Source organism: Podarcis pityusensis (genome assembly GCF_964106645.2).
Source record: "Podarcis pityusensis genome assembly, chromosome: 1".
In the NCBI taxonomy this organism is placed as follows: Eukaryota; Metazoa; Chordata; class Lepidosauria; order Squamata; family Lacertidae; genus Podarcis; species Podarcis pityusensis.
In genome coordinates, this window is record NC_138028.1 from 14,232,599 (window position 1) to 14,245,555 (window position 12,957).

Below are 12,957 nucleotides of genomic sequence, written 5' to 3' on the forward strand. Positions count from 1 at the left end.
TAATAGGGGGCTTGTGTGTGTTTTAACTGACAAGTTGTGCAAGTGAAAAGGCTGAACTGACGCCTGTCTCTTCATGCACCATGGATTAAAGGGATGCACAATCTATCCATGGTGTGGCCAAAACTGTGATCTTAAGACTCCACAGAGGGCTGCTTTACACAGCAGCATGAGCCTGCCACAGGCTTTGGAAATGGCATAAGCTACAGAGCAAGTGACTGAGTAAATCACCCCTAGGCTGCTCCTCTCCAATCTCTGACAATCTGCAGGTACATTTACAAGGCTGGCTAGCCCTGTTGCACAGCACGACTCCTGCAGATCCGAAAAGGCAGTTTTGGTTACGCTGGAATGTAAGCCATTAGCATAGTCTTAAAGGGGAACTTCTACAGAATGCTGTCATCACTAAATTTTGTGCGCACCTTTGCTTTTCCTGCTGTGCTTAGGCCTGTCTATAGGATCACTGCAGAAGACAGTGTTTCTCTCCACCGCTAGCCAGCCACACATTATGTTTAATTCACCTCGAGTTTTAGTTCTTAAAGCGCATGGCCAAGTGTGTCATCAACTGTAATCGGATACCGATTGAAAAGTTAAAATGTGAATGGTTCCATCTGAAAACACAAGCACCTCTGGAGTTGTGGGACAAATGTCATTCTCAACTATGTTAACAAGCACAAACAAACCTCCCTGTGTATTTCTGCAACGTACCCTTCGCAAAAAAAGAAGAAGCTCCAAACAACTGGAGAGGATTGAGGAGATAAGAAGGAATGAAGGAAGGGTCTCTCCCCCCGCCCCAATTCCTCTGTAATGCATACACCAGCTTGTAAATATACAACACACTGGCCATCATTAGCCTACAACAATTTCATCTGGAGGAATTATACAGATCTACAGTTTTAGTTTAATGTTACAACAGCATATTTTCTTCAGAGTCTAAAACTCTGTGGAGTGTTCCATTTGTGTGAAATTTCTGCCTTGGTACCAAATGGCCTAAACGTCTCAACTGCTATAGGAAAGCACAGGAACATTAGAAGCACCTGTGGCCTTCAGAGGCAGGAATGCCAAATGGCGACATCTTCAAGGAACAATGGGGGACAATTAATAGCCCAAGCATACTACGTTTATAATAGTCCCAAGGTCTCTTGACAGTTAGGGATGGAGTGCTTGTACTAGATGAGAAGTACAATTAGCTTCTCATTACACCAACTTGCCAAAGCCAATTTCTATTATATGCAGGACCAGGGTGGTGAAGAATGGAAGAACCCCTATTACCAATGTAAAATTCTCTCAAAGTTCAGTGGTTTGCAACAATCTGTCCCAAAATTCTACCCATTTAGCAGCACTGGGTCTCAGGACATTACCACACAGCTATTGTCATTTAAAATTCAATGGCTATACCTCAACACACAAACCTTGACAGATGCACTCTCTGTAGACAAGTCGCTTGCTTATTTAAAAAAAGAATTCTTCAAAATAGGTAAGCACTTTTAGCAACATTAAATATCTTCAGCTCAATCTAATAAAACTGCTTTCCTCTTATCCTATGTCTAAATGATGTTAATTTTGCCTGATTATTCCTACTGGCCAGAGAGCAACCTTTGCTACCATACAGCCGTGACTCACAAAGACTTTCTTTCTCTCCTTTCTGCCTTCAATTAATAGCTCTGCAAAATGGAGACAGACTTGAAAATTATACACATTTTATTAGACTGACTGTAAAACCAAAATGCTGAAGCATTTCCTCTTCCCAAGTTGGTCCCCTGAGAATAGACAGTGCATCACCCACAAAGTATATCAGGCAATTAGATTATTAATAAACAAACAGCCTGCCAGTAGCATTATTAGTAGCAAATTTCCAACAAGGCCCCTATCCACAGCAGCTGCTTCACAGTGTAACTGTCCAATATGCTTCAGTTTCCTCCTTTTCCCATTCTGAGCAGTGGCAGAAGTTTGAAACTCAAGAGACAACAGTAACAATATTTCCATCTTGGAGAAAACAGGAGTGCTCTGAGTGACTGGAAAGACTCAAAAGGTGGTTGGCTTCCCAACCAGCCTATTCCTTGTGTTCTTCCCTCTCAGTTTAAAAATAATTGCACCTCTTTCCACTGATTTTTAGGCCCAAGAAGGCCACAACCACCATGTTGAAGTGCTGTCTTAGAGCTTCTCTATTCCACTAGTACTTTCTTCTACTTATTAAAGAACCTTGAAGCCCAATCACTAGTCAGACATACTCTGCACATTCTGATAGCTGATGGTGCAAGGCTAACTGTACACAATCCTGGTTTTATACAGTGATAAACTTAATTCAGCTCTCAGTCATTCCATCAACATTATAAATAGTCCAACACACTGTCCCCTTAACAGCTTATAAAACAGTACATCCCAAGGATACATTTGCACTCCTTTAGATTTCAGTACATTTTCATTGGGGTACATTTCCCCCTTGCTTTTGGAGGCTGCAACAGGGAGATCTGTAACACAGCTTTGTCAAATGACTGGACTCACCTGACGGGTGTATATCTGTGCCACCCAGGTGGGATTAGCATTGGCCACTAGCTTGAGGAAGGAATTTAGTCGCCTCCTAGGAACTTTTGTGGTTGGTGCTCCCGGAAGCGGCTTCAGTTTGCGGTTTTGCGAAGCTAAGATAAAAGCCGTAACTAAGGATAGGTCTTAAAAAGCAGAGACATCACCTTGCCAACAAAGGTCCGTATAGTTAAAGCCATGGTTTTCCCGGTAGTGATGTATGGAAGTGAGAGCTGGACCATAAAGAAGGCTGATCGCCGAAGAATTGATGCTTTTGAATTATGGTGCTGGAGGAGACTCTGGAGAGTCCCATGGACTGCAAGAAGATCAAACCTCTCCATTCTGAAGGAAATCAGCCCCAAGTGCTCACTGGAAGGACATATCCTGAAGCTGAGGCTCCAATACTTTGTCCACCTCATGAGAAGAGAAGACTCCCTGGAAAAGACCCTGATGCTGGGAAAGATGGAGGGCACAAGGAGAAGGGGATGACAGAGGACGAGATGGTTGGACAGTGTTCTCTCAAAGCTACTAACATGAGTTTGACCAAACTGCGGGAGGCAGTGGAAGACAGGAGTGCCTGGCATGCTCTGGTCCATGGGGTCACGAAGAGTCGGACACGACTAAACGATTAAACAACAACAAGGATAGGTCAGGGGTAAAGACAGTGCAATTATTAAGGTGGTGTGTGCCAATTATCTTCCTGAACTTCCCAGGCATGCCAGGCACACAGTAGGGCATGGGCCCTGGGTCCAAGATGCCATTACCTTTCTGGTGAGCGCAGTGGACCTATCTCCCATGCTGGCCTTCTGGACCCTGATGGGATGTTCAAAAGGTGATCGTGTCTAAGGTGGTAATGGATGCCTAAGAAAGAGGGAGCACACACTGAAGTAGCTGCTGTCCAAAGGCCACCATGGTTGTGGTCCATTTTGAAGTGTGGTGTAGATGTTTGTGGACTGGCCCATGTAGGAGATATCCAGCGGTGGAGCATTTGCTGAAAAGGCTGCTGCGGCCGCTGTTTAACTGGAACTGTGTTGTGTTTTGGCAACCTGAACCTTTGGCTGTCATAGGCCATAGATATGGAAGCCTTAATCCACCTGGCGAGGGCAGGGGGAGAAGACTTCCTAGCTCAGATTCAAGGGGAGGAAGAAAGCGAGTAAGAAGTCGGTTTAAATAGATGAGTTTTGGCAACAACTCTTAAGGCTCTGAATACACTCAAAGAGTGCCGTGCCCTCTCTGTGGAATGAGGGGGGTGGGCAACAGTTGGTAGGATGATCCCGATGCTCATGGAGAGTGAGTTTATATTTGGCACAAGACCACTCCATCACTGTGGAAGAAGCCTCTTCCTCACTATCAGAATCACCCTACACTCAGCATCACTCAGGCCACTCTTGCCGGGAAGTGTCCAAAGTAAAAGTAGAAGAGTTGTCTAAAAGACTGAGTGACTTCCCAATTCTGCATGAACTGTACAGTAGACCAGTTCTTATGCTATTAACTTTGCAGAATGGTTTAATTAAACAATCAGTTAAAAACTTCCATTGGTCCAATCATCTATTCTGTGCATTTCGTCCAAGAATCCTTAGGTAACCATCAGCGTGCACACCAAGAAAGTCAGAGAGATAGAAAAACATGGAAGCCAATGAAATGTCAATGTGGCTGAGCTCCCAAGCAGGATCATAGGGGAAAACACCATGGTGTGGGCTGCAGGATTAGGAGAAACAGGCCTTGAAAATATAAGCCTGAGAAAGATTCTAGAAACCAAGCACGCAATAAGCACTGAAGTGAAAGGAACAAAAAACAAGCCTTAAAGCAGGAAGTGGAGAGTGTTATCTCCAGTGCTACTGCTTCAATCAATTGCAATGTAATTGTATCATTAAAATTCATTAACTTAATTGGTTTAATGTTCAGAAGCACACACACCAAGTAGCAATTAGATCACAAGGAAAGTAAACATAACACGACAGGCACCAATACTTTGGTTGTGGCTGGAATGGACCAGAATTATGAGAAGTCTTTGTAAGGCAGGGTGGAAGGGGTGCAGAAAGAAAAAGGAACATTTTAAAAACTGAATCAAGGAAAGGTGATCTGATCACCAAAGAGGAGAAACTCAGCCAAAAAAGCAGGTGAGAGGAAATAGGAGAGAATGAACAAATTTGGGCCTTAAACAATACACCCCAGAGAGAATTACCAGAGGAAGGAACTTGAAAACTGAACCAACTTCGGGGAACACCCATGAAAAGTTTCCAGGAGGCAACTAAATTCCTGGTTTGAGCTAGTGGGCAGTGCTAATCCCACTTGGGTCCAAGGGATCAGCACAGGGCATCCAGCAACCATCTCTATATTTGACAAAGAAGCAAATCTCTAGGAGCCTTTTTTTAATGTCACATTTTAAAAAGGCCTAGGAACAATAGTCCTCTCAATGACAACTCTAACCTAGATGGTTCTAGAAAGACCGTAACAGGGAACCCAAAAACTTTGAACCTCAGTGCTTTGTAATTCACAAGGGAATTTTGTTTAGCTAGCATCTGTCCCAGAACCTCAGTGGGCCAAATCAGTGTGACTGGCACTCAGAGCTCTTGAGTCTGTCAGACAATTAGTTCGTCCCTGCATGGGGAAAAAGAATGGAAAGAGTTTATGCACAGTTTAAAACAATCCCAACCATTTAAAATACAAACGCTGGAGAAAAACAATAGAACAATGAATAATAAGAATCAAGAATAAGACCAAGCAGACAAGTATTTTTCATTTACCATTAGTTTGAATTTTTTTTGAAAAACCAAGTTTCAAAGTGGTTTAATATATGAATAGGAAACTTTGCTCCAGTTTGGAATGGGAATAATTCTTACCATCTTTATCAGTGCCTGCGTTGTATTTCTAATCCAAGCAGGAATAGAAAGAGCTCTGAACACGAACAGTTAGCTCTCCCCACAAAGCTCTGGTTTGGACAAAATGCTAAGCCATGGTTTAGCATTCAGAGACACAAGCCCACTCCCCTCCCCTCCCCTCCCCTCCAGTGCATCAATGTCCATTTTCAACCATGGTTTATCTGAACAAGCCAGGTTCGGAAATTAAAAGTTTGGCTTGTCGGGACAGTTCGTTCTACTAATTCTAACACAGTTGGTTGAAAATAGATGCTTCCAATCTCATGGCCAGACTGCCAAAGGCAGTGTGTGTGCATATGAGTGACATGTCCTCTCCAAACTTCAAAACTGTTTCTTCCAGGAGCATGAGGAGGGGGCCGCAATAGAGCCCCCACTATATATGGTCTTTCGTGTCACAGCCCTTATGAATAAGCCACTTCCTAGCATGGGAGACAGATGCCTTGTAAGTGGTGAAATTCAGAGCAACCTTGGCCAACTTAAGAGAATACAAAATGTTGTACTCTGAAAGCAGTAGCAGCTGATGCTTCACCTTATCCAGTACAATTTATTGCAATTTTCTGTGCATATGTGCTGTGTCATGTACTTGACTCAGAACGTTAAATATTGCTCCGACAGCCATTTTTTAAAAATACAGTTTTCTGCACAAATAATCTCAGTGTAAGAAGAATGCATGTTTATTGGAACATGTTAAGAGTAGCACAGATCTCATCCATGCCATGAGATCAGGTTGCCTCAGCAGTTAATTTCTCAAGGCAGGAATCCTCCCTATTACACCTCTCTCTGGTGTTGTATTAAAGATCTGGTGCTGATTAAAGAATTCAGAATAAAAACCTCTCAATTGCCATTTATTTTTTCATACGGTAAGATAACCCAAATAACAGCGGAATTTCTTTTCCTCAAAGTATTTGGATTGTGTTTCATGGATTTATTTTTGGAACTTAACACAATAACGTTTTGAACAACTGGAAATGCTACTTTACAGACTCGCTCCCTTTCCTTTGTGTAAGCTTTTCGACAAGTGCATCAGGTTAGTACTGAAGCAGTCGCTACTTCTTCACACAAGTTAGTTGCAGTTATGTGTTAGTTAAGAGGCACAATACAGAACACTAGTAATTTCGGTGAAGGTGTTATATGAAATACAGGCTAGGATCTTGGCACATGAGAAGTGTATTTCATGCAAATGGTATGCAAGGGCTACTGTTTTGCAGCCTTGGCTTGCCCTAATGTCACCCCAGTATATTTTTTTCATCAGCAAGCACTCAGTAGGTGAACTTTTAAAAGTAACCCTTATTTTAAAAAATTGCTGCCTAGTTTCTAAAGAGGCCTGTGTCAGCACAATTTCTTCTGCATTCATTCAAGGAAGCAGTTGGTATTCCTTGCCATCTATAAAACCATGTGCTGGATCAAATTGCTCTGGGAGCCCAGCTTTTTCAGGTGAAGGCAAGGGCCTCCAGTAGAGATGAAAACTGAAAAACCCTAGTACCCAAACTGAATTCTGGCCACTGTCACTTAGAACTCATTTTAGTTCAACTGTGCAAGTCTCTGTCTATGCTCATTTATCTGGAAAGCTCACAGCAACTATTGCTATTTGACATTTATTAAGCTGCAATAATGTCCCGTACACTGTTCGCAGCCCAACTTTTCAACACTATACAATGTGGAAGAATACAGCATGCAATTACTGTAACACGTCCCAAAAGGTGCTCATCTTTTCACAAAATTGAGAAGGGGAGATTGAATTCCTAAGCAGCCAAGAACAGTTTTCCCATCTGCTCTTGGTTTTCAAAGCTTAGGGACAGGGATGTTATCCTGAAATGGACATTCTTGACTCTCTTGATAGCTCACAGCATGAAGTGAGCCACAGCGGCCTCTCAGGCAAGTGGGGCTCAAGCTTTCAAGAGCTCAATCAGCCTCTGTTAGCACTTTTAATATACTACAAGACAGGTGTGGCGTGTCCTGCCTACTCCCACTTGTGCAAGGGCAGGTAGCTAACTTCTATGCCAGTATCAAGTCTCTGATCCCTTATTAAGAGCAACTCCAGGTGGAGCAGATAAGAGTAGTTTTAGGCCTGAAAAAATGTAAGCTTGTTCACTCCAATGGGACTTTTTCAGATTATCCCAGGAGGACATAAACAAGAAATTCATATCCATGGGATTTTCATGTGAGCAGAGCTAATAGATAAGAAGCATTCACCCATGCAATTCCCAAGTGTATCCTGAGGTGTAGAGTTTGGGAACAGTTTTACCATCTAGCCCACTGTTTTCCATAAGGCCCAAGTATCTGGTGTTTCTGCTAGCTGCTATGGGACTCTACAGGATGCTTATAGGAATATTTTTGAATTACTTACAGTATCAGTACATGACAAGACCCCTTCACACATGCAAGCAGCTGTTTACAGAGTTGCCACTTTTTCTTTTTAAGGAGTTTGGCTCACATAGCAAAAAATGTGCAAAGCAGTTCATCAGAGTGTACTGCCAAACATTGTGTCATATGGTCCAGTCTCTAAACAGCTGACTGAATGTTTGAAATCAGAACCAGGAATAATCCAAAACTGCTGCCATTTTAGTGACCGATCCAATTCTTCAATCCAAGCCCTGCCAGTACCATCTACTTGCATTAAGAATATGATAGGGCTTCTTACTTGAAAGTGATCTTCAGTTGCCTTGCCACCCATGTTAAGAACATTCAGTGAGCTGGCACGCTTCATGCTGGACAGTGAACATGCAAGGATAAACCAATCAGAAGGGCTGAAATGGAGCGCTTTGAACACATATGTATACAACAAGAATTTTACTGCAACGTAACTCCTAGTATCTTCTAAAAGACAACATTTGGCGCACATGCATCTTCCTTAATCTAAAATACATCAAAGCTAAGTCACCAAAAACATTCAGGAAACACTAGATGTCATTCCATCTGCAGAATGTCAGTTACTAAATTGGATCTTAATCTGAGAGGTGTCCAGTCTCTTAAAAAAAATAAAAATCAATAAGCTACCCAAGAGAAAGTTGTATAAGTAGCATTAGCAAACCCATCAAAAAGGAGCATTTAACCAGAGCCCTTGGTGGGCTTCTACATAATGAAGGCTTGGATATTCAAAGTTTTGGCATGATTTATAACTTTAATGGAGAATGGGATAGATAATACAATCTCTTGTCTTGCCTGGATTGTGGGGTGAAACTGTGCAAGGCAGTGAAAGCTCTGCTATTCTAACAATCATCAAATGAAGCTCTCAGTTTCAGAGGGTATTGTTAATACACTGCCACATCAACAACTAACAAATTTATAGCTGCAATATATGTATTACAAAAGTATGTGAAGTTATACCCATAGTGGTTCAAGGATTTTTTAAAAAAAAGTTATCCAACATTTAACCATATTTCAATTTAAAGTGCCTCAAAAAATCTAGGTAGCGTTCATCGTAAGATGAGTAGCCACCACCTATATGCATGAGCAATTAATATTTCTCCATAACATTAGCTTCCAAATCTTTTTCTCAATGCTGCATCAAAACGGTCACACTAATCCCAAAATGCATTCCTTGCAGGCAGACCCTTAATGTGCAACTAACTTTTACACAGAGTAGACTCACTGAAATTAATGGACACATTTAAATTGGTTTCAGTGATGTCAATGAGTCTATTATGAGTAAAAGTATACTATTTCCTATGTGTAGAAGAAACTACCTGTCTCAATTGACAGCTCTAGGAAACAGGACTGCTCTCACTAGCCGCTTTGTAAACTGCAGGACAGGGAACCTTGCTGAGAAACCTACACTGAAACCCCCTTGCACTTTTGCTAGAATATGGCGATCCAAATTATTTAGTCTCACAGACAAATCAGGAGAAGGGGACATGCTGATACAAGTTAATAGGAAGGCAAGGGTCAGGCCTGACAAGTGTTCTACCCAATTGCTTCATACTGCAGGGTGTAAAAGCACTGTTCTCAAAGAACAGCCTTCTGTGCCACATAATATATTGTTCTTAAAACTGAGACTCTTGCTAGCCAGGGGAGAAAATGAGCTGGTTGTTCAAAGTGAAAATGGCTCAGGGTTCGTCCAAAAGTCCCAACAAGAGTGTACACAACACTGAAGTCAGTGAGATTTCTCATCCTTAAAAATTATGCAGACATTTGACTATAATAAATCTGTGACCTGGCAATCAAAATAAAGATTATGAATGAAGTTATACATCCTTGTATAGTTGGGCATAATCTTTACGGCTGCACCTACACAATGTCAGTGCCACTATGATTTTATTTAAGCAATAATTTTTTTTAAAGCCTCCCAAAACCACAATGCACACGTTTTTCAATGCAACACAAGTGTTAGCAACACAAAGAAGCAGCAAGCCATGCAGCGTTGACACCTGTGTTATTTATTTATATATAAAAAAATTATACAGTAAAGTGAAAAAACGTTAACTAAATATACATAACGCACCACATAGAGCATGAACACAAAACTCAAATTCTAAGCAAATAAAAAAATAAAATAAAAAGTAAAAATCCACAGATGCAATGCTGAAATGTTAAATAATGAACAAACAAAAATACAGTGTTTCATCATGTCCATGAATTGTCCCTATACAAATTTAGTAATTTTAGAACGAAAGTTAGCTAGCTAAATGTGACCATTAAAAATTTGGCAAGTGCACTTGTACATTTTTCAAGTTTGAGGCAAGACTGAAGAGAGCTGGTTTATTTATGATTTTCAGCATTTCCCTTTGCATTCAAATCTACAACTGGTTAATAGCACTAGTATTATTGCAGCACATCTGAAATTTCCTTCGAGAAGGTGTCACTGAGGTAGGAGTCTTGCTTGATTATATCACTACGCTCACGGAGAGTCTGGGTTTCCTTAAATGTTCAGAAGAACAGTAAACCAAATGTTAACCATGAAGCAGGTTCCAGCTTTCGGTTTTAGGGATTAGTAGTTAATCAGAAAACTATACCACCACTTTGTGGGGATAGTAGTTAAAAGTTAATTGAGTAATAGTTGATTACAGACATGAAGGTGCTGAGAGAGACTGCTTATCTGGCTCCTTCCTCAATTCAGCCTGACACCCCCCCCCCCTCGCAAATATATAGCTTAGATCCAAAGAACCACACAGTGAGTTCTCTGCACCTATGGACCTTGGTTGCTCATCAATAGCACCCTAAAAAGCATGAAGGCTCTTAAAAAGCCAGGTGTTTCAAAACCAGTTTATGTGATATGGCTGGGGGGAATCAAAGTCAAAACTCCTTGCTGGGAGTGTTGAAATCATTTTGCAATGGCTAAGGTGGCTCTTTGTATCCTAGTCTATACCTGAGGACATCTGGAAAAGTAGGAAAGCTTCTGACTGCACACATGGGGTGGGGGATCTAAAATGTTTAGCTAAAATTCTTCAGAGCAACACCAATATGTAACTGTTCAGAGTTCTATATATTTGTAGAGACTGGTAGAAAACCGCTTTCATTAGGACAAATCAATATTCACAATGAAGAATGCAAGACTAAGGTTACACACTGGATAATACACAATCTAGCCGTTCATGTTTTTCCTTATCTTTAATTGAAGATACTTAAAATAAAAACTAAGAAGTTTTGAAAAAAAGGACTATCCCTTTGGGTGGTATGGAATTCTAGACGAAGCTTCTAAACTGTTGAATTATGTCCAAATACTTGAAGAACTTTCAGATGGATGAAACTGCATTCCTGAACTGCAGGGGGTTGGACTAGATGGCCCTTGGGATCCCTTTCAGCTCTGCAATTCTATGAGCCAGATTTATTTTCTGTTGCTCCAGAGGATAGGACCGAATCAAAGAGCTTTAAATTACAAGTGGATTTGGGCTAAATATTATTCAGTTATTGAATTTGTATACTGCCCTTCATCCATAGATCTCAGGGCGGTTCACAATATAAACACAAAATAATTAATAAAAACAAGAACAAAAACAAAACAATAAACCCCTCTCCTCCGTTAGGAGGGAAGCACTTTCTTACAAATAAGCAGTTCAATAGTGGGAAAGATTGTCTTGGAAAGAAGTGGACTCCCCTTCTTTAGAGGTTTTTAAGCCACCTATCAGGGATGCTGCACTACACTAGCATGGGATTGAACTATATTACTTTCCAGGACCCTTCCCACTCTATGATTCTATGAACTTCCACAATGATCTGCAGACAAATGCGTAATAATATAATTCAACTCAAAACAACTATTTTTTCCCTTTTTAGAGGATCTCCTCCCGAACCGCCAACCTGCAGAGTTCTGTGTAACACTAAATCTTGTACACTATATTATGAGCATTGGTTTGTACTAATCAAGTGGTCATTTTACAAGGCTGGCTGACGTCTTACAATAAAACTAACACTGCAACTTGTACAGCAGTGATAGTATTCAACTTCAGTGAATACAAGCATCAAAAATATCTTCAAGCCTAAAAAAAGGTTCCTGCTAATACTGATTAGTTCCCATTTAGAGAACAGTGGCTATTTACCTGCTACTGCAGTTCTTCTGAAATTAATCTCTGCACATACACATCATGGATAACAAAACTTGGATAGCTGACTGTTTTGCACAACAAATCCAGTCACATGATCCATGTATAAGCAAGTTTCAAGAGGAAGACTTATTGGTATAGTACTAGTACCATTCATATTTCTGGTGTATGCCAAGGAGTGGCTGATGTATTTTACTTCATTTTCATTTCAACAATAATTTACACTTGTGTTCTATGCAGAAAGTAGAATGGCTGATATTAGTATGTAAAAAATGTTGAATGAAAGTGCAAATATTTATCCAGTTAAGTAAACATGAAGCATTTCAATAACCTATCGCAATCACATTTATACACACACGTTCATAAATGTATGTTAAGTTCTTCTGAACCAAATATGCCCTAACCCTGTTCTCAGAATTAATATTGTTAAAGGGGAAACTGCTGAAATTCAGCAAAGTGCATCAATATTTTTCCTGTGTGGCAAGACAGAATAGGTAATTCTGGGGCAATTCTTTCTGGAGTTTACATAACATTGGAAGTTTTGCTTTTACAGAGCCATTGTTTACAATCACATTGTTAAGTACAGAGAACAATCTTTCCAGCTGTTAGGACTAACTTATAACAAGTGCTACAAACATCCTTTGTATTACATTTCTGCGAGATCTGCCGTCAGATTTTATGCTGCAATTCACGCACGAGATACAGCAGAAAAAGCCATTATACAGCATGATGGATACAGCACCAAGCGTTCCAGCACATCTAGAAATAAATAATTACCCGGGGTTCTTTGGTTCACTCTCTCGTGAACTTCCTCCCTTCAGCTTTCTAACCAACTTCTCACTGCTGCGTCTAATTGAAGCACGAAGTTTGCTAAAGGAGCCACTGCGTTTTAGAGATCCAGTACCATCCTGAAAAAAATGAGCACATTTAAAACTGCAAAAGCTTTGCCCTTCTGTCACAGTTCAGCAGTTGCTACAACTACAGTCCAATATTCTTACTTTGCTACCATTAAATGGTAAGAACAAAATTGTATCACTTAATTTCAAACAAAATTTAATGGCGTGTTTTTTAAATTTGCTGTT

General features: G+C 40.6%; 1 protein-coding gene across 6 annotated transcripts in view; it reads right to left on the reverse strand.

Moving 5' to 3' along the window:
• Positions 1-3,165: 3,165 nt before the first annotated feature.
• KLC1 (kinesin light chain 1) overlaps positions 3,166-12,957 on the reverse strand; it is a 46,629-nt gene continuing 36,837 nt past the window's right edge. For 2 of the 6 annotated variants that reach the window (XM_080972046.1, XM_080972045.1), the window contains exons 14-16: positions 12,653-12,783; positions 8,038-8,104; positions 3,166-5,118 (exon numbers count right to left, since the gene is read on the reverse strand). In XM_080972046.1, the coding sequence (XP_080828172.1) occupies positions 5,053-5,118; positions 8,038-8,104; positions 12,653-12,783 (264 nt within the window). In that variant the 3' untranslated portion in view covers positions 3,166-5,052. Of the gene's footprint in view, positions 5,119-5,138; positions 8,105-9,952; positions 10,254-12,652; positions 12,784-12,957 lie in introns of those variants that run through there. The other 4 variants (XM_080972047.1, XM_080972044.1, XM_080972049.1 and 1 more) reach the window with 3 other exon arrangements.